The 26550-nt window shown below is 32.6% G+C and overlaps 2 protein-coding genes across 5 annotated transcripts in view; both read left to right on the forward strand.

Moving 5' to 3' along the window:
• The window catches only part of LOC139489648 (leucine-rich melanocyte differentiation-associated protein-like), a 511226-nt gene that overhangs the window by 101440 nt on the left and 383236 nt on the right, over positions 1-26550 (forward strand). The window lies entirely within an intron of this gene.
• The window catches only part of LOC139489631 (V-type proton ATPase 116 kDa subunit a 1-like), a 37960-nt gene that overhangs the window by 7830 nt on the left and 3580 nt on the right, over positions 1-26550 (forward strand). Inside the window, exons 6-21 of one of the 4 annotated variants that reach the window (XM_071276253.1) lie at positions 720-802; positions 6064-6157; positions 6362-6574; positions 6963-7113; positions 9721-9860; positions 10502-10638; positions 11770-11863; positions 12198-12316; positions 12903-13054; positions 14133-14275; positions 15334-15438; positions 19196-19261; positions 19934-19984; positions 21601-21630; positions 25677-25751; positions 26143-26260. In XM_071276253.1, coding sequence (XP_071132354.1) covers positions 720-802; positions 6064-6157; positions 6362-6574; positions 6963-7113; positions 9721-9860; positions 10502-10638; positions 11770-11863; positions 12198-12316; positions 12903-13054; positions 14133-14275; positions 15334-15438; positions 19196-19261; positions 19934-19984; positions 21601-21630; positions 25677-25751; positions 26143-26260 — 1771 coding nt within the window. The remainder of the gene's footprint in view (positions 1-719; positions 803-6063; positions 6158-6361; positions 6575-6962; positions 7114-9720; positions 9861-10501; positions 10639-11769; positions 11864-12197; positions 12317-12902; positions 13055-14132; positions 14276-15333; positions 15439-19195; positions 19262-19933; positions 19985-21600; positions 21631-25676; positions 25752-26142; positions 26261-26550) is intronic. The other 3 variants (XM_071276254.1, XM_071276255.1, XM_071276256.1) reach the window with 3 other exon arrangements.

Raw genomic sequence — 26550 nt, forward strand, 5'->3', positions numbered from 1 at the left:
ATTACAACATATTAAAGATGATAACTTATAAATAATGCTTCAATGGAAGGATCTGAAATGTTAGCTGAATTCCTGAATGAGTATACAATAGGCATATTTATTTGTGAGGGTCTGAAAGTAACAAACATCTTTAACAGTCTATTTTGATCAGCTGTTGTTTTTTTATGCATTTATATAGCATGGAATTTTCCAACAATCTTAATTTTTACTGTCATTACTTATCAGACTTGACATTTGTATTTATACAGCCAAACCAATATTCCAACAGCACAATGTGCATTGTCTTCTCTCTTTAAGAGACAAAAGGAAATGAAAATAGTACATATAACAACTATGATATCCTATCTCCTTCTGAGAACTAGTTCATTTGATAGAAAATAAAGGATATACATCTATGACACAAAATAAGTACATTCACAGCAAAAAAACTAACACAAACAAAAGGAAAAGTGCTGTTATCCCTATCCTTCATCTCAAATCGGCCTTCTACACAGAGCAAAGAAGAAAAATAAAATTAGAGATACATATGTATGAGGTAAACACCAAGTATGATGATTTTCTGTCCCTTTTCTTTACCTTCAAGAACTTGAGGGAGATTATATGTTTATCCTGAGTTAATGTTTTGGGAACAAAATTTGTCTTGAGTCATGTGAGTGGTATGTTTAAGCAAGGTTTCACTGTAAGACTCAGAATTAGTAACTGTCTTTTGTTTGTTTTAGGGAGATGGAATCCACAAGTCTGTATTCATCATTTTCTTCCAAGGAGACCAGCTGAAGTCTCGAGTCAGGAAAATCTGTGAAGGGTAAGTCAGAATAATAAGTTACAGTTTTAAACATGGTTTAGGAACTAGTTTTGATGACTAAACATCATCTTCATCATGATTGTGAAGAAACGTTTGAAGAACAGAAGACATTGAAGACAGGCATTGCCATTCAAGATTAAAAAGGATGAATAACCTTTGTAGGTGGCTTCTTTTAAAAAAAATATATGTGACAATCCATGAACTTTTTATTAGCTCACCTAGCCCAAAGGGCCAAGTGAGCTTTTCTCTTCACTTGGCGTCCGGCGTCCGTCATCCGTCGTCGTCCGGCGTTAGCTTTTACAAAAATCTTTTCCTCTGAAACTACTGGGCCAAATTTAACCAAACTTGGCCACAATCATCCTTGGGGTATCTAGTTTGAAAAATGTGTGGCTTGACCCGGTCAACCAACCAAGATGGCCGCCATGGCTAAAAATAGAACATAGGGGTAAAATGCAGTTTTTGGCTTATGACTCAAAAACCAAAGCATTTAGAGCAAATCTGACAAGGGGTAATATTGTTCATCAGGTCAAGATCTATCTGCCCTGAAATTTTCAGATGAATCCGACATTTCGTTGTTGGGTTGCTGCCCCTGAAATGGTAATTTTAAGGAAATTTTGCTGTTTTTGGTTATTATCTTGAATATTATTATAGATAGAGATAAACTGTAAACAGCAATAATGTTCAGCAATGTAAGATCTACAAATAAGTCAACATGACCAAAATGGTCAGTTGACCACTTTAGGAGTAATTGCCCTTTATAGTCAATTTTTAACCATTTTTAGCTCACCTGGCCCGAAGGGCCAAGTGAGCTTTTCTCATCACTTGGCGTCCGGCGTCCGGCGTCGTCGTCGTCGTCCGTCGTCCGTCGTCGTCCGTCGTCGTTAACTTTTACAAAAATCTTCTCCTCTGAAACTACTGGGCCAAATCAAACCAAACTTGGCCACAATCATCATTGGGGTATCTAGTTTAAAAAATGTGTGGCGTGACCCGGTCAACCAACCAAGATGGCCGCCACGGCTAAAAATAGAACATAGGGGTAAAATGCAGTTTTTGGCTTATAACTCAAAAACCAAAGCATTTAGAGCAAATCTGACATGGTTAAAAATGTTTATCAGGTCAAGATCTATCTGCCCTGAAATTTTCAGATGAATCGGTCAATCGGTTGTTGGGTTGCTGCCCCTGAATTGGTAATTTTGAGGAAATTTTGCTGTTTTTGGTTATTATCTTGAATATTATTGTAGATAGAGATAAATTGTAAACAGCAATAATGTTCAGCAAAGTAAGATCTACAAATAAGTCAACATGACCAAAATGGTCAGTTGACCCGTTTAGGAGTTATTGCCCTTTATAGTCAATTTTTAACCATTTTTCGTTAATTAAAGTAATCTTTTACAAAAATCTTCTCCTCTGAAACTACTGGGCCAAATTAATCCAAACTTGGCCACAATCATCTTTGGGGTATCTAGTTTAAAAAATGTGTGGCGTGACCTGGTCAACCAACCAAGATGGCCGCCACGGCTAAAAATAGAACAAAGGGGTAAAATGCAGTTTTTGGCTTATAACTCAAAAACCAAAGCATTTTGAGGAAATCTGACACGGATAAAAATGTTTATCAGGTCAAGATCTATCTGCCCTGAAATTTTCAGATGAATCGGTCAATCGGTTGTTGGGTTGCTGCCCCTGAATTGGTAATTTTGAGGAAATTTTGCTGTTTTTGGTTATTATCTTGAATATTATTATAGATAGAGATAAACTGTAAACAGCAATAATGTTCAACAGAGTAAGATCTACAAATAAGTCAACATGACCAAAATGGTCAGTTGACCCGTTTAGGAGTTATTGCCCTTTATAGTCAATTTTTAACCATTTTTCGTAAATTAAAGTAATCTTTTACAAAAATCTTCTCCTCTGAAACTACTGGGCCAAATTAATCCAAACTTGGCCACAATCATCTTTGGGGTATCTAGTTTAAAAAATGTGTGGCGTGACCTGGTCAACCAACCAAGATGGTCGCCACCGCTAAAAATAGAACATAGGGGTAAAATGCAGTTTTTGGGTTATAACTCAAAAACCAAAGCATTTTGAGGAAATCTGACATGGGATAAAAATGTTTATCAGGTCAAGATCTATCTGCCCTGAAATTTTCAGATGAATCGGTCAATCGGTTGTTGGGTTGCTGCCCCTGAATTGGTAATTTTGAGGAAATTTTGCTGTTTTTGGTTATTATCTTGAATATTATTATAGATAGAGATAAACTGTAAACAGCAATAATGTTCAGCAAAGTAAGATCTACAAATAAGTCAACATGACCAAAATGGTCAGTTGACCCCTTTAGGAGTTATTGCCCTTTATAGTCAATCTTTAACCATTTTTCATAAATCTAAGTAATCTTTTACAAAATCTCCACTGAAACTACTAGGCCACAATCATCTTTGGGGTATCTAGTTTGAAAAATGTGTCCGATGACCTGGCCATTCAACCAAGATGGCCGCCACGGCTAAAAATAGAACATAGGGGTAAAATGCAGTTTTTGGCTTATAACTATGAAACCAAAGCATCTAGAGCAAATCTGACAAGAAGTTAAATTGTTAATCAAGTCAATATCTATCTGCCCTGAATTTTTCAGATGAATTGGACAACTGGTTGTTGGGTTGCTGCCCTCCAATTGGTAATTTTTAAAGAAATTTTGCCGTTTTTGGTTATCTTGAATACTATTATAGATAGCGATAAACTGTAAACAGCAATAATGTTCAGCAAAGTAAGATCTACAAATAAGTCAAATGACCTAAATGGTCAATTGACCCCTTAAGGAATTATTGCCCTTTATAGTCAATTTTTAACAATTTTCATTAATTTGGTAAATTTATGTAAATTTTTACCAAATATAGTTCTCTGTTACTAATGGGCAAAGTTCATTATAGATATAATTGTAAGAAGCAAAATCGTTCAGTAAAGTAAGAACTTCAAACACATCACGATCACCAAAATACAATTTTGTCATGAATCCATTTGTGTCCTTTGTTTAATATGCACATAGACCAAGGTGAGCGACACAGGCTCTTTAGAGCCTCTAGTTCGTAAATCTTAGTAATCTTTTAGAAAAATCTTCTCCTCTGAAACTACTAGGCCAAATTTAACCAAACTTGGCCATAATCATCATTTGGGTATCTAGTTTCAAAAATGTGTCCGGTGACCCGGCCAACCAACCAAGATGGCCGCCATGGCTAAAAAATAGAACATATGGGGAAAATTCAGTTTTTGGCTTATAACTCAAAAACCAAAGCATTTAGAGCAAATCTGACAGGAAGTAAAATTGTTGATCAGGTCACAATCTATCTGCCCTGCAATTTTCAGATGAATCTGATAATCGGTTGTTGGGTTGCTGCCCCTGAAATGGTAATTTTAAGGAAATTTTGCTGTTTTTGGTTATTATCTTGAATATTATTATAGATAGAGATAAACTGTAAACAGCAATAATGTTCAGGAAAGGAAAATCTACAAATAAGTCAACATGACCAAAATGGTCAGTTGACCACTTTAGAAGTTATTGCCCTTTATAGTCAATTTTTAACCATTTTTCGTAAATCTTAGTAATCTTTTAGAAAAATCTTCTCCTCTGAAATTACTAGGCCAAATTTAACCAAACTTGGCCATAATCATCATTTGGGTATCTAGTTTAAAAAATGTGTCCGGTGACCCGGCCAACCAACCAAGATGGCCGTCATGGCTAAAAATAGAACATATGGGGAAAATTCAGTTTTTGGCTTATAACTCAAAAACCAAAGCATTTAGAGCAAATCTGACAGGGAAGTAAAATTGTTGATCAGGTCACAATCTATCTGCCCTGCAATTTTCAGATGAATCTGATAATCGGTTGTTGGGTTGCTGCCCCTGAAATGGTAATTTTAAGGAAATTTTTCTGTTTTTGGTTATTATCTTGAATATTATTATAGATTGAGATAAACTGTAAACAGCAATAATGTTCAGGAAAGGAAAATCTACAAATAAGTCAACATGACCAAAATGGTCAGTTGACCACTTTAGAAGTTATTGCCCTTTATAGTCAATTTTTAACCATTTTTCGTAAATCTTAGTTATCTTTTAGAAAAATCCTCTCCTCTGAAACTACTGGGTCAAATTTAACGAAACTTGGCCATAATCATCATTGGGTTATCTTATTAAAAAAATGTGTCCGGTAACTCGGCCAACAAACCAAGATGGCCGCCATGGCTAAAAGTAGAACAGGGGGGTAAAATGCAGTTTTTGGCTTATAACTCAAAAACCAAAGCATTAAGAGCAAATCTGACAGGTAGTAAAATTGTTGATCAGGTCACGATCTATCTGCCCTGGAATTTTCAGATGAATCGGATCATCGGTTGTTAGGTTGCTGCCCCTGAATTGGTAATTTTGAGGAAATTTTGCTGTTTTTTTGTTATTATCTTGAATATTATTATAGATAGAGATAAACTGTAAACAGCAATAATGTACAGCAAAGTAAGAACTAAAAATAAGTCAGTACAAATGTATGACCAAAATAGTCAATTGACCCCCTAAGGAGTTATTGCCCTTCATAGTCAATTTTTAACAATTTTCTTAAAATTTGAAGATTTTCAATAACGTTTTCCACAGAAAGTACTGTTATAGATAGAGATAATTGTAAGCAGCAAGAATGTTTAGTAAAGTAAGGTTTACAAACACATCACCATCACCAAAACGCAATTTTGTCATGAATCCATCTGTGTCCATTGTTTAATATTCACATAGACCAAGGTGAGCGACACAGGCTCTTTAGAGCCTCTAGTTTTTAAGCCATCTGCTTAAAAATAAACTAAAAGAAAGCACTTGTTATCATTGAATTTAAAAAAATCTTGAAAGATTAGCGAATACAATCTAGTCATAATGAACAACTTTGCCAGAAAAAATATGTGTAATGGGACAAAAATATAAACTATAATTTTACATTTTTAATCAAGACTTACAGAAAACAAGTTTTTTTTCCTGATATTGACTGTGGCATTGATGTTGTATAACTTGTTTGTATAATAATCATATACATGCAGTTAAACTCATATGTCATGAGATCTTTTGATAATAAGAAATAGGATACAGGCAATTTCTGGAATTATTATTATTATCCTGATTATAAGGTGCTTTAAAAACGCTAAAAGTGTATATACATTTTGATTGGTTTTGATCTGGAATGTAATTATGTTTTAAATGAAAATGTTAGAGATGCCTTGATAGCTAACATGTTTTTTCAGATTCAAGGCAACTTTGTATCCCTGTCCAGAAAACCCACAGGAGAGAAAAGAAATGTTAAATGGTGTATCAACAAGACTTGAAGATCTTAAAACAGTAAGTACTGACCTGTATCTCATAATATGGGAATACAGAATACCAAATCTACTAATCTCTAAAATGCGAAAAAAGGTTGAATAATGCAATACAAGGTTAACAATAAGAACTTCAAGAATCAATAATTAAGCTTGTGTTTCTTTGCTACTAATGAAGCAGAGTGTGATTAAACAGAAAGTAGATGTGTTTAAAATTATTTTGTAGGTCTTAAACCAGACAAAGGACCATCGTAACCGTGTTTTGGTTGGAGTTCAGAAAGAGATAACAGCCTGGATTATCAAAGTCAAGAAAATTAAAGCTATCTACCATACGCTCAATATGTGTAACTTTGATTTGTCACATAACAGTCTGATTGCTGAGTGTTGGTGCCCTGTTATGGCTTTAGAGGATGTTCAAAGAGGATTAAAACATGGAACGGTATGTATCAACCTCATTTCAAAGATTCAAAATATTGATACAACTTTGCAAATATTATCATCATATGTATATATTAAATGCTTAAATTCTAATAAAAATATGCAATATATAGTTTCATATATAAAGATAAGAAGTTGTGATATGATCGTCAATGAGACAACTCTCCACAAGAGACAAAAAAACACTGCATTCACACAGCACGAGTAACTAACCCTGCAGTAGATATGGAAATAAATAGATGCGGTATAACTGCCAATGAGACAACTCTTCCAAGAGAACAAATAAAGTTTACAAAAAAAACAAAAAAAAATATTTAACATTTTATTTTACAACTGTAATATTTTCTTGGTTAAAGTTTAATGTTGAAGTTTATATTTTTGGTATGTAGGAGTTAAGTGGCAGCACTGTCCCATGTATTCTTCACCGTATGGATACAAAGGAGACACCACCAACCTACTTCATCACAAACAAGTTCACCGTAGTTTTCCAGGACATAGTTGATGCCTATGGTATAGCTACATACCAAGAAGTCAATCCAGGTAAGTACATTACAAACAAGTTCACTCAAGTCTTCCAGGTCATAGTTGATGCCTATGGTATAGCTACATACCAAGAAGTCAATCCAGGTAAGTTAACTCTCATACAACAATTTTGTTGACAAGTTTGGTCTTTTTGTTTAATACTGTGGATTCATTAATACTCCTGGGATACCATTAATACTCCTGAGATACCATTACTCCTAGGATACCATTAATACTCCTGGGATACCATTAATACTCCTGGGATACCATTACTCCTGGGATACCATTAATACTCCTGGGATACCATTACTCCTAGGATACCATTAATACTCCTGGGATACCATTAATACTCCTGGGATACCATGAATACTCCTGAGATACCATTAATGCTCCTGGGATACCATTAATACTCCTGAGATACCATTAATACTCCTGGGATACCATTGATACTCCTGGGATACCATTAATACTCCTGGGATACCATTAATACTCCTGGGATACCATTAATACTCCTGGGATACCATTAATACTCCTGGGATACCATTAATACTCCTGAGATACCATTAATACTCCTGGGATACCATTAATACTCCTGGGATACCATTAATGCTCCTGGGATACCATTAATACTCCTGGGATACCATTAATACTCCTGGGATACCATTAATGCTCCTGGGATACCATTAATACTCCTGGGATACCATTAATACTCCTGAGATACCATTAATACTCCTGAGATACCATTAATACTCCTGGGATACCATTACTCCTAGGATACCATTAATACTCCTGGGATACCATTAATACTCCTGGGATACCATTACTCCTGGGATACCATTAATACTCCTGGGATACCATTAATACTCCTGAGATACCATTACTCCTGGGATACCATTACTCCTGGGATACCATTACTCCTGGGATACCATTAATACTCCTGGGATACCATTAATACTCCTGGGATACCATTAATACTCCTGAGATACCATTAATACTCCTGGGATACCATTAATACTCCTGGGATACCATTACTCCTGGGATACCATTAATACTCCTAGGATACCATTAATACTCCTGGGATACCATTACTCCTGGGATACCATTAATACTCCTAGGATACCATTAATACTCCTGGGATACCATTAATACTCCTGGGATACCATTAATACTCCTAGGATACCATTAATACTCCTAGGATACCATTAATACTCCTGGGATACCATTAATACTCCTGGGATACCATTAATACTCCTGGGATACCATTAATACTCCTGAGATACCATTAATACTCCTGGGATACCATTAATACTCCTGGGATACCATTAATACTCCTGGGATACCATTAATACTCCTGAGATACCATTAATACTCCTGGGATACCATTAATACTCCTGGGATACCATTAATACTCCTGGAATACCATTAATACTCCTGAGATACCATTAATACTCCTGGGATACCATTAATACTCCTGGGATACCATTACTCCTGGGATACCATTAATACTCCTGGGATACCATTAATACTCCTGGGATACCATTAATGCTCCTGGGATGCCATTACTCCTGGGATACCATTAATACTCCTGGGATACCATTACTCCTGGAATACCATTAATACTCCTGGGATACCATTAATACTCCTGAGATACCATTAATACTCCTGGGATACCATTAATACTCCTAGGGTACCATTAATACTCCTGGGATACCATTACTCCTAGGATACCATTAATACTCCTGTGATACCATTAATACTCCTGGGATACCATTACTCCTGGGGTACCATTAATACTCCTGGGATACCATTAATACTCCTGGGATACCATTAATACTCCTGAGATACCATTAATACTCCTGGGATACCATTAATACTCCTGGGATACCATTAATACTCCTGGGATACCATTAATGCTCCTGGGATACCATTAATACTCCTGGGATACCATTACTCCTGGGATACCATTACTCCTGGGATACCATTGATACTCCTGGGATACCATTAATACTCCTGGGATACCATTACTCCTGGGATACCATTAATACTCCTGGGATACCATTACTCCTGGGATACCATTAATCCTGGGATACCATTAATACTCCTGGGATACCAATCTAAGTTGATTTCATGTGTTTAGGTGAGCCACGAATTTCAATACTTAACAAAGTACACATTTTCTTTCAGCTTATATGTAGACATTGGCAAAACCATGAAATCAAATATACACGAAAACACAATTTTTCAACAATCCACGTAAATTGGTACCCACAAAAATAAATGAATCCACAGAACAGAGGATATGGAATGGACTGCCAGCAGTAAATAAAAGTCCATGTGAAAATTCGATAGAATACTGCTGTAACTAAAATTTAGACTTAGCTCTATGAAGACAATTATATGTACATTTTCTTTGCTCTGAACTTGACAATGTATAAAAAATGGATTTTGATGTCCCATTCTGGCAACAGAATTTTCTGAAAAGGGAAGCGAAGTTAAAACTAATTGGTTCCTGTCGATAGCAAGTTCACCCTATATTATAGGGTGAATTAGTGTCCTTTGTGTCAACAGCCAGTTTATTGATGATTTATAGCGTAATTTTTTCAACTTTTCATAATTTTCTTTCAGCACTGTACACGATTATATCTTTCCCATTTTTGTTTGCTGTAATGTTTGGGGATGTTGGTCATGGTACTATCATGTTCCTGTTTGGACTTTGTCTGGTGTTGATGGAGAAAAAATTGATTTCAATGAAGGTCAAAGATGAGGTAGGTTAGGTTAAAGAAGACATATATATATACAGATACAATCTACTATAAATTAAAATAATGTTTTATCCTTTGTGGTATCATACTTTTTGGGATTGTATACACTGGAATAATTGATAACAAATTTCTGACAGCTAACATTCTGATGTTATAACTGTTAACCAACTTATTTTTCTTGAGCGATTTATTTTCTCAACTTTGGCAAGTAAAAAGTTTCGTGAATATTTTAAACTTGGATTTTTCCTTCCTCAACAACATCAAATATATTTGAGAAATGGTCTAGAAAGGGCTAATCGCCAGGTAAAGTATCTGCGAAAATAAGTTGGTTTACAGTACTTAATATGACAAATGCAGACTATTTTAAAAGAAATTGTAAACGTTTGTGCTAATATTTTAACGCTCATTGAATATTTAAATTATAAAAATAATGTCCCCTAATTACTGAAATTCATCTCGAAAAAGTTTGTACGCGTTATGACCTGAGATTTCATTCTTCAATGCAGGTCATGACCTGCATTTTCATCTTCACAGGTTGACAGGTATGGTCTGAGTATGCATGGTGTCCTTTCCAAATATACTCTTGGTTTTTAATGAAATTACAGATATGTTTATAAAAGACAATTATTGTTTTTCAATTCCAGATTGCCCTCACTTTCATTAATGGACGGTATATAATTTTGATGATGGGAGCATTTTCAATGTATACAGGACTTATATATAATGACATTTTCTCTAAGTCTTTGAACCTGTTTGGATCCTCATGGTACCCATATTACAAGTAAGTACCTTGTCTGTAATAATCTGGGAGAATTGTTAGTAACTGTGACAGCATCATGTTTTTCATGAAATTATGAAATATCTTTGATACTGGTTTGCTGTCTGGTGAAAAACTATATTAAAATGGAGGCCCTTCAAATGTCTTCTTCATTCTTATCATTTGAGATAGTTTTAACTGTTAAATATCACAGCAACAGATGTTTCTTAAAATTATTTGAATCACAGTTGATTCAGATATTTTGGCGATTTCAAGAAAAACAGTTGTGATAGTAAAAAGAAAAGTAAAACAATATTGGAGTATGTTGACCCTTCAAATTATACAATAATATGTGTAAAGGTTTTTCACTCATTTGATTACATTAATTTGTAAAATTATTTTGATGAAATTTTGGTGTGTTAAATTTTGGCGCTTTTATTTTAGAGTCCAATATTAGATAAATGAAAGCGTGACTAATGCTTCTTTATAAGCTTATTATACATGCAAGCATAAAAACAAATTTAAAAAAAAGATATCATAAGAAATTTAGTCAAGTTAAACAGTATTAGTGTTAAAGCAAACTATATAATTAATGTTCAGCAGTTAACTCAGCTTGTTATTTTGTATGATATAGGTGTAATACCTCCATTGATTATCGCCTTTGTTATATTTGCACTTCAAAAAATTGTGTAGAATTTATCTTTGTTTCAAAAAAGAAATACTTGGCATGAGTAAAGTGTTATCCTGTTCCCTACTATAGACACCATTTTACTTAACATTTGATTGCAAATGAAAAAATAACCAGCATTTGAAGTTAGCCAATCAAATTTTTATCTCTTATTTACCTGTGTACAAGCTTTAGAAATCATGTAACCTCAAGTTCCAAAATATTTTATAGAAACCCCAAATATAAAAATAGTTGTGCTTTGAAATACCCAAGATATGTTTATGACCCAGAAATTTGTTACTGCAATGAAATGTAGGATTAATAACTGTCAACTGTCAAATTCAAGGGAATATATCTTTTCGACCCTTTTTCGTATGCAACCGGATGTGACGTATAATGATTTGGTGTTATGACACCTATAGATGAATTTTGAAACATTGTTTATCAAATTATGTGAACTTAGGAAAGACATCTTTATATCTTTGTAGGAATACAACATTTGAAGTACAGAAGTCCTTTGTTTTGGACCCAGGAACTATGTATGATACTGAAAAAGGACCATATCCACTTGGTTTAGACCCTGTAAGTTATACTGATAGGGAAAAGATTAATGTTCATTCAATATATAATATCTCACTGTAATTCTCACAAATGATATGACCGTTTGCCCAAAAGAATGCATAAAGTGCTCATGAAACATCATTCAATTCAAACTTTAATTTTATTTTCAATTTTACCTTGTTACATTTAGTTTTTAAATCCCAATAATGTCAAACATAATCTATGTTTAGAAAAAACTATATTCTTTTCTAGAAGTTCTGGCAAGGAATGCTTTCCAGTCAGTAGCAACCATGTTAAGAAAAAGAGGAACAGAATATTTAATGAATGTTATAAAATGAATGTTTTTCTTTTTTAGATTTGGCAACCAGCAACCAATAAGATCACATTTACTAATTCATTTAAAATGAAACTATCAGTGATTATAGGTATATCACAGATGACACTAGGTGTACTACTAAGTCTTGTCAACCACGTGTAAGTACAATAATATATCCAAAACACCAATTTCCAGTTCAGGGATTTTTTTCTCTTGAGTTTGCAAAATAATCGATTTTGGTCTGTGAAGTAGAATATTTTCTACTGTGATGCCACAAAATGTTTCAGTTCTTTTAATTACAGAAAATCTTGATATTGATATATATAAATAGCACACAGCTGAGAGAGTGATAGAGCAGATTGGTACCCTGAGAAAACATTGTCAACTGAGATGAACTCACTGTTCTAGAGTTATCCCCCTTTATAACTTCAAAAAATTGCTTTTTTTTTTGTTTCAGCACTATAAATTAAAATTACCACATTCAAATGTTATGAAATTCATACACAATGCTAAGAACCAATACTCACAGAAATAGTTTGAATCTGGGCAGTGGATCACCTTAATAACTTGGAAAATTGCATTTCTTTTTATTGTTTCCGCACTAGCAATTGAATCAAATGCACTTAAAAGCATTTGCATGTATTATAAGTAAACTTGAGCATGGGCATTCATGTCCTTGGACTTTTTTTTTCTCTTTTAATGTACTTTTCATATTATTAGATAATGATATCTTTTATATTACAGATATTTCAAGAGAACTTTAGAAGCTTTTGTAGAATTTGTTCCATCATTGCTGTTTTTACTGTGCTTGTTTGGATACTTGGTTGGACTTGTGTTCTATAAATGGTTCTTGTTTAATCAGAAATGTACACAGTGTGCTCCTTCATTATTGATTCGTAAGTTCTATCTCAGTCAATATTATATGTTGTTTGGGATCTTTACCATTGTCAATATTATATGTTGTTTGGGATCTTTACCATTGTCAATATTATATGTTGTTTGGGATCTTTACCATTGTCAATATTATATGTTGTTTGGGATCTTTACCATTGTCAATATTATATGTTGTTTGGGATCTTTACCATTGTCAATATTATATGTTGTTTGGGATCTTTACCATTGTCAATATTATGTGTTGTTTGGGATCTTTACCATTGTTTATAGGGAGCCCACATCTGATGTGACTAAGACTAAAAAGTCAATATTATGTGTTGTTTGGGATCTTTACCATTGTTTATAGGGAGCCCACATCTGATGTGACTAAGACTGATTATTAAGTGTATCAAACTAAAGTGTCCTAATTTCAACATCACTTACCCCTTTGCTTTTTGCTTTTTTTTCACATGATATGTGGGTTTATATACTCTGTCAATGTAACCAATCAAATTGCAGTACTAGCCAGTATAATATAATTCCTTGTTGATGCTGAGTGATAAAAATAAGGTCAGTTTGATTACGTACGATAAACACACTTCCATTTTTTGGGGGCCTGATTGGTTGAATTCTGAGAAAGAAATTGTTGAAGTCTGCTGATAAAATAATCTTTTTTTGACACAATTTATTTGAAAAATTTGAATATTGGTTTGAATTGTCATTTCAGACAAATGAAATAAAGCAGTTTTAAGACTATAAAATAACCAGTTTTAAAACATCTGGAACATTTGTTATAAAAGATTCTACTTTATGTTTTGGAGTGCAACTCAGGATTTATATACCCATTTAGGAAAACTAAATGATAGATTTGCATTTGCTCTGATAGCTTTAATGGAAAAAAAAATATAGTTTGGTTGATTTAAGTATGATTATAGAGCTTTCAAGATGTACTGGGTGAAATTAAACTAATTGAAACAGTTTACAACGTATATTCAGGAAAATAATAAAACAGTAAAGAAATTCATTATTTGAAATGAGGTTGAAAGACAGAAGGCTCATGTTTGTAAAATATTTAAAAAAACATATTTTAAATTTATCTAGATTTTATCAACATGTTTTTGATGAAGTATCAGCCAGTGACAGAAATACCAGGGACTAATACAACTACTTTTGAATGTATAGAATATGACAAAGGTTTGGAGAAGCTACCATGCTCTTCACAGACTGTATTCTTTGATAACCAGGTTTGTATATTCCTGACCTTGACCAGATATCAAAATCTAATTCAAGTTTATACAACTGTAAATTCAGAAATTATTGCGATGTTTTTATTATTGCAAAAAATGCAACAGAGCTATAATCCCAATATTTAAACTCGCATTTTTGACATTTTTAATATGACTTAAAAAGGATTTTTCAAAATATCGCAAAAATTAAAATCTTATTTAAGTTCTAAAATAGGAAAATCGCAATAATAAATGCACACAATAATTTGTGAATTTATGTGGTAATTTGACAACTTAAACATTGATTGATTCATTGAGGTCTTATCCAGTAAAAGGAATGTACAATTGAGGAACATTATAAATTTACTGTTTGACTTGTATATCATTATGGTATTGTTAGAAAGTATTGATTGGGGGGGGGGGGGATCTGTCTCTCTTATGAAAGTAAAGGCTAAACTTATTGCTAAAACTTAATTCTGTTAATATTTATTTTGTTGTTATGATATTACAAACATGTGTATATTTTATTAGTGTAACTTATTTTATGGCATTTGACAGATACATAAAACATTGAAAATAATTTCTATTCAATCTGTACTGTAAATTTGAAAAATGTCATAAAGGGTTTATTTTTACTAACTCCTCTATTAAGGTAATGATAGACATGATGGCCGGATTTACTTTTCAATATTGCGTTTTATTCTATCATCCATAGTAATAATTGGATCATTGTTTTTATGCCCCACCTACGATAGTAGAGGGGCATTATGTTTTCTGGTCTGTGCGTCCGTCCGTTCGTTCGTCCGTCCGTCCGTCCGTCCGTCTGTCCCGCTTCAGGTTAAAGTTTTTGGTTGAGGTAGTTTTTGATGAAGTTGAAGTCCAATCGACTTCAAACTTGGTACACATGTTCCCTATGATATGATCTTTCTAATTTTAATGCCAAATTAGAGATTTTACCCCATTTTCACGGTCCACTGAACATAGAAAATGATAGTGCGAGTGGGGCATTTGTGTACTGAGGACACATTCTTGTTTATTTGTATAAAATATTTAAACCATGTCTTTTTATTTTGTAGCAAATGATCCAAACTATTTTACTAGTAACAGGTGTACTTATGGCTCCCATAATGCTGTGCGTAAAACCATTTGTCCTGAGGTCTAAACACAACGCTAAAGAAAGAGTTAGTATACAATAGAAAGTTTTTAAATTGTTTTTGTGATTGATTGCCTCAGAAAGAATAATGTAAATCTATTTTCAGGTGTCATAAAGCCATATATTTGTACAATTGAACTTAATCAATTTTTTACTGTTTTTGATGTATCCGATGCTTTGCTTATTGCGAATAAGTAGTATTTATTTTTATCAATTCTTACTAAAAATGTAGCACAATGTTAATAGTCTATTCAGGATTTGACATTGTTTTCTTTAGATATATTTCACGATTGGATTTAAAAGCAAAAAATTATATACACTAAAATATAAAAACTAATTTCTGATTTCTATTTCTACTTTTAATTGATGAACGTATGTAGTCATTTGGTGTTATTATTTTTAGGTGTAATATATTCAAGAATAAAAAGAGGAAACAAATTCTTACATTTAATGTTTCTAATATCATGTTGGGGTTTTTGTTTGAAAAATGATGAACCATCTAATATTACTAAAACATTCTATAAGAAAAGCACTAATGAATTATCTGGCTTCTTGAAGAATACATTTGTATTGTGTATACATAAATGAGGCTATAAGGTAGCATATATTGTAAAGACAGCTATATTTTAAAACTTTATTATGATTTTAACTGTTCATGGCAATGCTATTTTAGGACATGGAAAAAGTAAGTATAAGCTGCTGGCTAAATTAAATATATTTATTTTAATTTCTATGAAATGATGTAACACGTGTTGTTTTGTCTGATAGTCTGAGACCTTATGTAAGAAAGTGATGTTGACTTACTTGTTTTATAATTAAGCTTGCTAAATAATATAGGCAGTTCTTTTAGTGCAGTATAGGTATTCATATACATTTCTTGGTCGTGATACATGATTGGGATAATCCCATTACATATAGAAATATATAAGCATGATAAGTGAAAATGAAGTAAAAGACTGATAAGAACCACTCTATAAAGATTCAATAGTTTCATCAAAGGGTTGCTTTCTGATTGAAAATTTTGAATTGAACTCTACGATTTTGCAGAGGTCCACATACTTAAAGTCAGATTTGTGCCCTAAATTTTGTCTCTTAAAGAGACTGGTTATGCTCATGATACTGGACATATAGATTGGAGAGTTCTTTATTTCAAATGAACAGAAAAAGGTGTCAGTTTTGATCTTTTAAGAAATAACATAGATGTGTAAATATTATTTTATTGTAAAAGGGTGTATTATGTGTGGGAAGCTTATTTTCACTGGTCTTATTTTCAAAGCTCAAGAACATAAGTCACTCTATTAGGAAACATTATTTTGATTCTGAGCCTGCTAGTGGTTTCATGCTTGTTAGAGAAGCAACAACGCAACAACTTGTAGTTTAAAAGTGTTTGATTTAACCAAGCTAGATTGGAAACATATGACCTCAAACAAGAATTATGGGCAAACTTCCATTGAACTAAAATGTTTGATCAGATTCTTCAAAATGTACAGATTTTATAGATTTATGGTAGTTTTTTATCACATATTAAAACAATAATCAGTATATATATATTTCTAGAAACACAAGTTGCTTTGCCTTATATTTTCTAATGAAGTCTTTATACTGTAAATCAATGTTGGATACCAATGTTGAAGTCAATTGCTAGTCTACTAGCTACCTCCCTTGATAGTCTACCAGTTACCTCCCTTGGTAGCTTAGTTTGTGATGTATAACAGATAAAAATTATTAGTTTGTGTTTTAAAAAAAAAACAGTATGACTTAGAGCAATTTTCTTTAATGGTATCATAGAATATATCTAGCTTGTGACATTCAAATATATCATTTGCATGTAAGGCCATGAACAAACTGTTAGAAAGCATCTATATCTTTGAAATTTTTGCACATTGACTATCTTGTTTAAAAATTTAAAGATAAAGTTTGAAAATAAGAAAAGCATCAGGTTTGAGTTATTTTTACCATTTTTCAGAATCCATTATGATAAGGAATTTGAAATAATTCTGAAAGTGAAGTGATAAAAATAGGTGTCTACATAAACGTATTTACACTTTTGGTATTTAGCTGTATTTTGTCTCCCCATGACCTTAGATCTGCTCTCGATAACCTTCTGATGTCAAGCAGTTTTTAGTTGGGAGGCCAAATTATATATAATACATGAAGTGAAACTGTGAACAGGCTAAAATAATCCTTTAGATATTGTCTTCAAATAACTTGATTGTTTTTGTTAAATATCCTCAGTCTTCAAAGATTTCAATCTGATTAGTTATGGTTACAACCTAATTTAGTGGGAAAAGTAGCTGCTGCTAATGTTTTTGATATTGCTTATGTTTGCCTTTTCCCCTTCCATACAATCACTGCTTTAGGTGTTGGTTTACTATATATAATTGCATATGTTTGTCAGATGAGAAGTTTATACTCCTAGGAGCCTCTGGTTCATTCATTATGCTGGGTGTCTTTTCCATACAGAAATTGAACTGGGACATATCTTGAAATTTACTACCCATTAACATTGTATTGGAAAAAATGCATAAGCATGATTATCATAGAACAAAATTTTTCTGTCTATATTGTCAGATAACACAGCTAAATAACTGTAAAAAAGAAGATGTGGTATGATTGCCAATGAGACAACTATCCACAAAAGACCAAAATGACACAGACATTAAGAACTATAGGTCACCTTACAGCCTTCAACAATGAGCAAAGCCCATACCGCATGTGCATGTTTTAACTGGTATAGAGTTTTCTTAAGCATGTCTTTTTTTAAAAGAATTAAAGTTAAACATCAATAACATTTGTACTACACTATTCTACTTTTTCATTTGCTAGAAGGTCTTATAGAGATCATTCAAGATACTAAAAAAGTATATATTCTCCATTTCTTGGTCTTGAAATGTAGATTTCTATTCATCAGTCCATAAACATATACAGAAATTTCACTGTAAGAAATAAATGTTTGGGAATGTTTCTTATAGTTTTGTGAAAAAATTGATATTACGTCCCTGTTTATAAAATTTTACCTTTATCTGCACCAACACCTGTTTCAAATGATCATACTTAAAATAGGCTTATCATGTAGTCATAACATAACATTTTGCGGAACATCAGCTTGCAGTGAGCTTTCTAACATCATGCATAAATAATTACAGTTAAATTGATAATGAATATTATAAACTACTGCCACTGGGTACATGGTTATTGTAATACATATACTTGTATATCACTTATACTTGCAGTGCACATAATATTCATAAAGTCTAAACTAGACAATAGACCTAATGGCTATTTGGGGATCTATGACACTTGACGTGAGAATTTGGACACTTCAACGATTGACATCATACAACAATCACTTTACATTTCTGGTGTTAGACATTTTCTTTTGTGATAGCAAAATTTTACACACACTTCTATAATATCCAGTAATGGTGGACAAATAACGATATGTTGTATAATGCTTGGTCAAATTTCCAGTGAATTGAACAGTAGAACCGCTAACTGTTAACAAAGCATTTTTGATGATGGGTCAGTTATGGTTTCTAGTTTGACACTCCATTCCTATTTGCCCTGTCTGCGAAGTACATTTATTGTTGCCCTTTGTTATCCTGCATGGTTTGTTGGTATACAATAAAAAGACTGGTGTGGAAGTTTTCATTTAAACTGGATGTCTTAGTCTACTAGATTGTTTTAAAATTTATTGCCTTGGAATACTTTTGACCCAGTCCAGAGAATAACATCTTAAAGACAAATAACAAGAGTTGTTCCTAAAGAGATTCTTTTTATTACAGAGGAAGCAAGGTTTGGGAGCCGTATCAGAAAGAGCTTTGATTTCTCAGGAGGAAATGCCAGATAATGTAAGTTTCCATAGCAACAGAGTAAAAGAAAATAACAAATGTAACAATTCACCCCTGTACCATTGAATACTTACTATTGTTCACTAAAATAGATTGGTATCATACATGTATATATGTTTTAATTTGACTTTACTGCTTTGCTTTAATGACTTTAATTATAGCTCTTTATTATGTAATTTTAATTAGCTAATAAGTTTTTATTTAAATTGTTAAAATGTTTGCTTTGAGAAAAAGGCATGACAAAGATCTAACATTCAGTTACTACATATGTACATGTTTATATTGTGTTTTTTTGTGTCTTTGCAACTTGCAAATATAAAAAAAAACAGAATTGCATGGCTTAGATGCATGTTTTCAATAATTAGTTTAAAGTATTATTTCATGCCTTTTAGCAATTGTGATATACGATTTTAGCTTGACCTTTAGTTCATTCGTTTGCTAATATTATAAAGAGTTTTTGTTTGACATAATTTTAGAATGAGTTATTTTATAAAGAGTTGCATGTATCTACAACATTCAAAAGAACATTTCTAGGTAGCGTGTAAAAAATTTGCATCTATATGAAGTCTGTCCTAAATCTTTGGCGATTACATTGAAACTCTGTTACTTTGTGTGTGTGTGTGTGTGTTTATACTCAGATATGAATACTAACTGTGTGTTTTCTCTAATCAGTCATCAATGTCTGTTGACAAACCGACCAAGTCAGACATTGAACTTAAATCGGTAAGTCTATCGTGCATGCTATATACATATATATTCCAGAATTAGTATGACTGAGCCATGGATTCCATTGTTTTTAGTTTGCTCAATGAATGTTGTCCATGGTTCAGTACATTATTTACAGGGACTATAATGTTTGAACCACAATAAGAATGATTTTGCATTTCCATTATTATCAAGTAGTAATTCCTAGTATCATTTATAGTTATCACCTTGTACTTTATTCAGATAATTCATATTTTTAATTGCAAGATATTTTGCTTGATTTAAGATTGCAGTGCATTTCACTTGTAGATCATCTAGTCTTTGATCCTTTAAATTGTCTACGGATCTATGGTTGGTTATTCCTTTAGCTCCTGGATGAATGTCGTACATTGTAGTTCAACAGTTTGGCATCAAAATTAAGTAAATTGAGACATATCTGGGTCCTCTGTTATAAGACTTTACTCAGTTCTAAAGAGTACAAAATTTGTGCTTAAAACACCAAATCCAGTATTTTGATTGGTTGATTACTGAGTCTGAGTCAGAAAATCTCTTGAAAGTTTTTTATACACCACTAGGTGGAAGGGGCATTAAGTTTTACCCTTGTTCGTCTGTATGTCCGTAAGTCTCAAAGTTGGTTTCTGTTCTCTTAACTTAAGATTGCCTTAACCAAATGTTATGAAAGTTAAACACAATGCTTATTACCACAAAAGTAGATTGATTTTGAATTCTGATGGAGTCAACCATTTTAGAGTTATGCCCCTTCACAAATGAAAAAATGATGATTTTTTTGTTTCAATTATCTTGCCTCCACCACAAGTATTAAATTTACCATACACAATTGTTTTTACCACAAAACTCAGATCATGTACAAATTTGGGTAGCATCACTATTACGGTTTTTCAGTAATGTCCCTTTATAACTTTATATGATAGACGAGCGGGGGCATCATCTGTGTTCCATGGTCACATTCCCCCATTTATTTGCCCCTAGGACAGATGACTGTCATTTCTAATGTCAGCCTTTATTGAGACCATATCTTGATTGAAGAATGAGTTTTTGTGAAGGCTATACCAAAATGACTATTTATTTTTACTTTAAGCATGAACTAACAAATTTCTATTATTCTAAAGTCAAATTTAAACTATAAACTAATCATTTTCAATAGGATACAAAGAGTTGATTTCTTACATAAAATTTTAAAATACAGCACTTCTAGACATACTTATGTGTAATTCAAGTGTAAAATCTGTGTAGCCTCACACCTCATTATAACTATATCATGCTCCTTTTACTGGTAGCTAGAAGGTGTAGGATGTCTTTTCAGGAATATATTTGTAGTGTTAGATATATCAATCTGTTATAATGTTTTCTTTAATTTCGTCTTGCCTTAGTAAAGGGAAGTACAGTCAAACCTATTATAAAGTTCACCTTTATAACCAGAATAAAAATACTGTATACCGGTAAAAGAGGGGACCATTGAATTGAGGTAAAAGATGCGAATAAAAAATTCAAGAACCATCAAGCTAGTGAAAGTCATGAGAATTTGAATCTTTAGATGAAAAAAAGTTAACATTACTCTAGTTAAAATTTGACTTATACCTTACTAGTTATGTTTGATATACTTTTGATTATAGACTGGATCTTACCAACCAAGGATTTCTAAGGTTTGATATCCCGCCAAAAATATATGTATTGATCGATTCCCAAGCTGATAATTAGCACAAATGATTACCATTTTCCCAACGTCAGAGTATCACATATCAGTCTTTGTTTTAGAGGACGAAGTCCTCACTACAGTAGAAAAATCTAAATATTCAGGTCAAAATTAGTAATCCTAAATCTTTATTATTTTGCATATCCTGTAATGAGGTTTCTCAGGATTATATTACAGTTCATCATGGAGTAAATGTTCTGGAAATTAAGTGTGATGACCAAAATGTGGTATACCTATATAGAATAACTACTAAAATGGACTTCGTCCTCTTTAACAGATTCCACTTTCTCCTTTAAATTAACCTTATTATGTTGCTTTCTTTTTAAGAATTTGGCTTTAATTGTTATTGCACCATATGTCATATTTTTAGCCATGCAGAGTCGCAATGTTATAAGTAAATAGCTTTGTAGAGGATATAATGTTTTAGCCAGCTGTCAATCCTTCCATCAATACTGTGTTGTTAAATCGATTAAACCCTCATTTCTTGTTAGTTCGTGTTCTGAAATTTTAGCAAAACCTTGGACTACAGTAGTTGAATTACCCAAAAAATCCGGACTAGGGCCAGTTTTTGGGATACGATTGCTTTCAAGCAATCTGTAGACTTATACTGGTGGCTCAGAGCATTGCCCTCACGTCAATCGTTTTATTCTAAACATTAAGGAACATCTCAGGTTCTTATGATTGTCTTGCTTTAAAGGTAAAAACAAACAAAGGGATTGAACTTTAACAACTTTCCTATAATGTTCTTTTCATAATCTTCATGTTTGATAATTCCCTTGACTTATATGCGTGTTTTTAACAACACGGAAAATCACAATTACGCAGTATTTATATTTAGTGTTTTTCTAAATTTAGAAACACATTAGAGGGAATTCCCAGTTTGATAAAATGCGAGAGCTCTCTGAATTCCGATAAATCTATTTCTGTCATATAAGAACTGAAGTGGAGTTTTTCTTATATTTTACCTTTATGAAACTGATATTTGAGATTGTACTTCCATAAAGAAATAGAGAACTATCTAGGTCGTTTAATAAACATTTAATATACGTTCTTGCTCCAGGTTTTTTTTGGAAATTATGCACATGCGTATAGTTTTCTTGACTTTGAGGGGTTTTCGATTGAATGGTTGCTCTGGATTCCCCACTCAATTAATTAATTTTAAACTCATGGGATCTTTTCTATGTATGTCTGCTATTGAAGGTTATTATTGTTGCATAATTTTAAATCATATGCATCATTTAAATGAAAATAAATATAGTCCACATCGTAGAACACCCCTTCAGGCAAAATGGAGTCTTCCATATTATTGTTTCCAATTGTCTCCCTTCTGGAAGTAACTTCCGTGAATTCTGAATTAAAACAATACGTCGAGTATTAGCTCGTTCTGTCAATAAAGTGTATTATATTAAAAATGATCGAAATTTAAACCGATAAATGTGTTCGGAAAGGAGTCATGATCACTGACCGAAAGGAAATTAAATATTTAAAGAGTTAGGAATGGGGTTCCTCCTAGAATTAACGTAGGAAAATAGGTGATAAGATACGAAATGAAATACCTTCTCTCACTCTGAGTCTCAGTGACTGCTGTGGAAAGTAAACTTGGAATTGATAGTACAAAAATAAAACACAATAGGCCTAATTGCATTGTTCATACACTTTTATCCGGGATTGGCTATTTTGTAACTATTTTACATGTGCAGTTGAATTAGTTATGAAAATAATATTATCCAGCTACATGTGTCAACGAAACAACGGCAATCGTATCCGTCAGAGCAATCTGCTCTTTGATTTTTGGGGGGGTTGGGTATTGTCCAAGTACATATGTATTGCATATTTTAAGCTGCTTCAGTTCTGTTAAATATTTACCTTTTATCTACATTTACAACTTTCATAAGTTTATCATATGTATAATGTTTATTTAAGGAGGCTCGAAGGTTTAAAAAATTCTGGAAAAAATTAAACAGTTATTTTTCATTACAAATTTTATTTATTACCTTTATTAGATGTTACTTTATCATATGGTACAAAAATCATTCAAAAATATCAATTTGGTGTTGGCCCCAGATGACTTTTAAAATGTATATATTATTGAAAAAGCTCCAAATTATCTCCCTTTGGTGCAAAAATGCTACTTTTTGGCATTACAATTGAAATATCTTTTTTAACTCATCAATGACCTATATTTTTATGACCCACCTACGATAGTAGAGGGGCATTATGTTTTCTGGTCTGTGCGTCCGTTCGTCCGTCTGTCCCGCTTCAGGTTAAAGTTTTTGGTCAAGGTAGTTTTTGATGAAGCTAAAGTCCAATCAACTTGAAACTTAGTACATATGTTCCTCATGATATGATCTTTCTAATTTTACAGCCAAATTAAACTTTTGACCCCAATTTCATGGTCCACTGAACATAGAAAATGAAAGTGTGAGTTTCAGGTTAAAGTTTTTGGTCAAGGTAGTTTTTGATGAAGCTGAAGTCCAATCAACTTGTAACTTAGTACACATGTTCCTTATGATATGATCTTTCTAATTTTACAGCCAAGTTAAATTTTTGACCCCAATTTCACGGTCCACTGAACATAGAAAATTAAAGTGTGAGTTTCAGGTTAAAGTTTTTGGTCAAGGTAGTTTTTGATGAAGTTGAAGTCCAATCAACTTGAAACTTAGTACACATGTTCCCTATGGTGTGATCTTTCTAATTTAATGCCAAATTAGATTTTTTACCCAATTTCATGGTCCGTTGAACATGTAAAATAATAGTGCGAGTGGGGCATCCGTGTACTTTGGACACATTCTTGTTTTTTTTAGAAGTTACTATTAATTAATATTTATAATTTAATTATGACTGTATAACATTTTATATTTTAATATTTTATGATGCATTTAAATGAGTAGTAATTGTTGCAAACTCCATTAGAAATTTGAATTGAGATCATTGATGGAATAGGGGAAAGGGGGAGGTGGAAAAAAATGGGGGGGGTGGGGGGGGGGAGCTGTGAGGGTGTTTCAAGTTTTCTCATTTCAGATTTCAGAAATTAAATCTGAATTTCTTCAAATAATTTTTTTTGTGAGGATTAATATTCAACGGCTTAGTGAATTGCTCAAAAGCAAAAAAAAATTTAAGTTCATTAGACCACATTCATTCTGTGTCAGAAAGCTATTCTGTGTCCACTATTTAATCACAATCCAAATTCAAAGCTGTATCCAGCTTGAATGTTGTGTCCATACTTGCTTTAACTGTTCAGGGTTCGACCTCTGCGGTCGTATTAAGCTGCGCCCTGCATCTGGTTCTATTAGGTATAAAATAAAGTTCATTTGTAGAAAAATATAGCGAAATCCTATATTAAAAATAAAATTTTGATTTAGACCCGAGAGCCACCTTAAGACAGATTACTGGCATCAAAAATATATATCAAATATCATTTTAAATCGTGCTGTATTTTAGACAACTTTCTACATGTAGTATGAAACTGTGTCTATTTGAATGTAAAAGATGTGTCACAGAAGGATATATGTAACAGAAAACATTTCAGATATAGTTACCTTTATTTTCACAAAAACTGCAAAAAAACCTATGTTTCTCAGGCATATATTAAGGAAAAATCTATTACAATAATTGGTTCAATTGAACTATTGAATGAAAGTCACACACATAATATGTAACTTCTTACATCTCATTTACATAATGGTAATTAGTTTAAAATTTGTATGGGAAAACTACAATTTTAATCTATGTTCTGTCCATCATAACAACACCAACATTGGTTGGTTAGATGCAAAAAGTGACACAACTTTGTATCAAGACACCTTAGGATGATTTTTGCCAAGATTCCTTTCTAAGAGTAGTTTCGAAATGGACAGTTGCATAAGTTCCTAAATTCAGTCATTATTTTATTTTTAGTTTAAAAATTTTAATCGCATATCATTGTTTGTCTACAAAATCATCTTGTGTTTATTATGCATTTAGAGTATCATTCAATTGATGTTATTTTTTCTACAGAGTGTGAATCACAAGGATGTTGATGTAGAAGTTGAAGGTCATGCAGTTCATGATAAAGCTGAAGATGAAGTAGAGGTATCCAATCAACAAGTTTTCTTAATCATTCTATTTTATTGTATCAACTTCAATCAAGTGCATTTCTTCAATTAGTTGACAAAGGGAGAAATCTTTTAAGATCTGGTTTAAATGGTTTTTTTAGCCAATAGGAACAATTAATTTATTAAAATTGGAAATAAAACCTCAAGAGTGTTGTTATAATATTCTTTGATTTGTGTAAGAAATGATAGGCTGAATATTCAAAATATGCTTGCATGTTTGTGTGGTTGCAGATGACCAAGTTCATATGGCCTCTCTAAAGATAAGAAAATTCATAAAAAAAAATATTTCTTTTTTTAGAATTTTCAATTCTCAAGCTTTATAACACATATTATTGCAATATTCTGCATCTAGATTGATTTTGTTACAGTTTGAGTTTGGGGAAGTGTTTATACATCAAGCTATCCATACTATAGAGTTTTGTCTAGGATGTATTTCTCATACAGCTTCATATCTCCGACTCTGGGCTCTTAGTTTAGCTCATGCACGTAAGTATCAGCTTTCTATTCTAAGTATATTAAACTGCCTCTGTGGTCCAATAGTACCATGCTCACCTCAACAAGGATAAGTTAGGGATTTGATCTACTGCATGATAACAAGTATTTGAACTGCCTCTGTGGTCCAATAGTACCATGCTCACCCCAACAAGGAGAAACTAAGTATTAGATCTCCTACTTGATAACACTAAAGATGTGGTGTTTGCTGCTCCTCTATTAAGCGCATGGCATTTAGAAGTAAAAACAATGACCTTAAAATTAAGGAAATGTGGTATGATTGC

Source organism: Mytilus edulis, chromosome 9, assembly GCF_963676685.1.
Source record: "Mytilus edulis chromosome 9, xbMytEdul2.2, whole genome shotgun sequence".
Taxonomy (NCBI): Eukaryota; Metazoa; Mollusca; class Bivalvia; order Mytilida; family Mytilidae; genus Mytilus; species Mytilus edulis.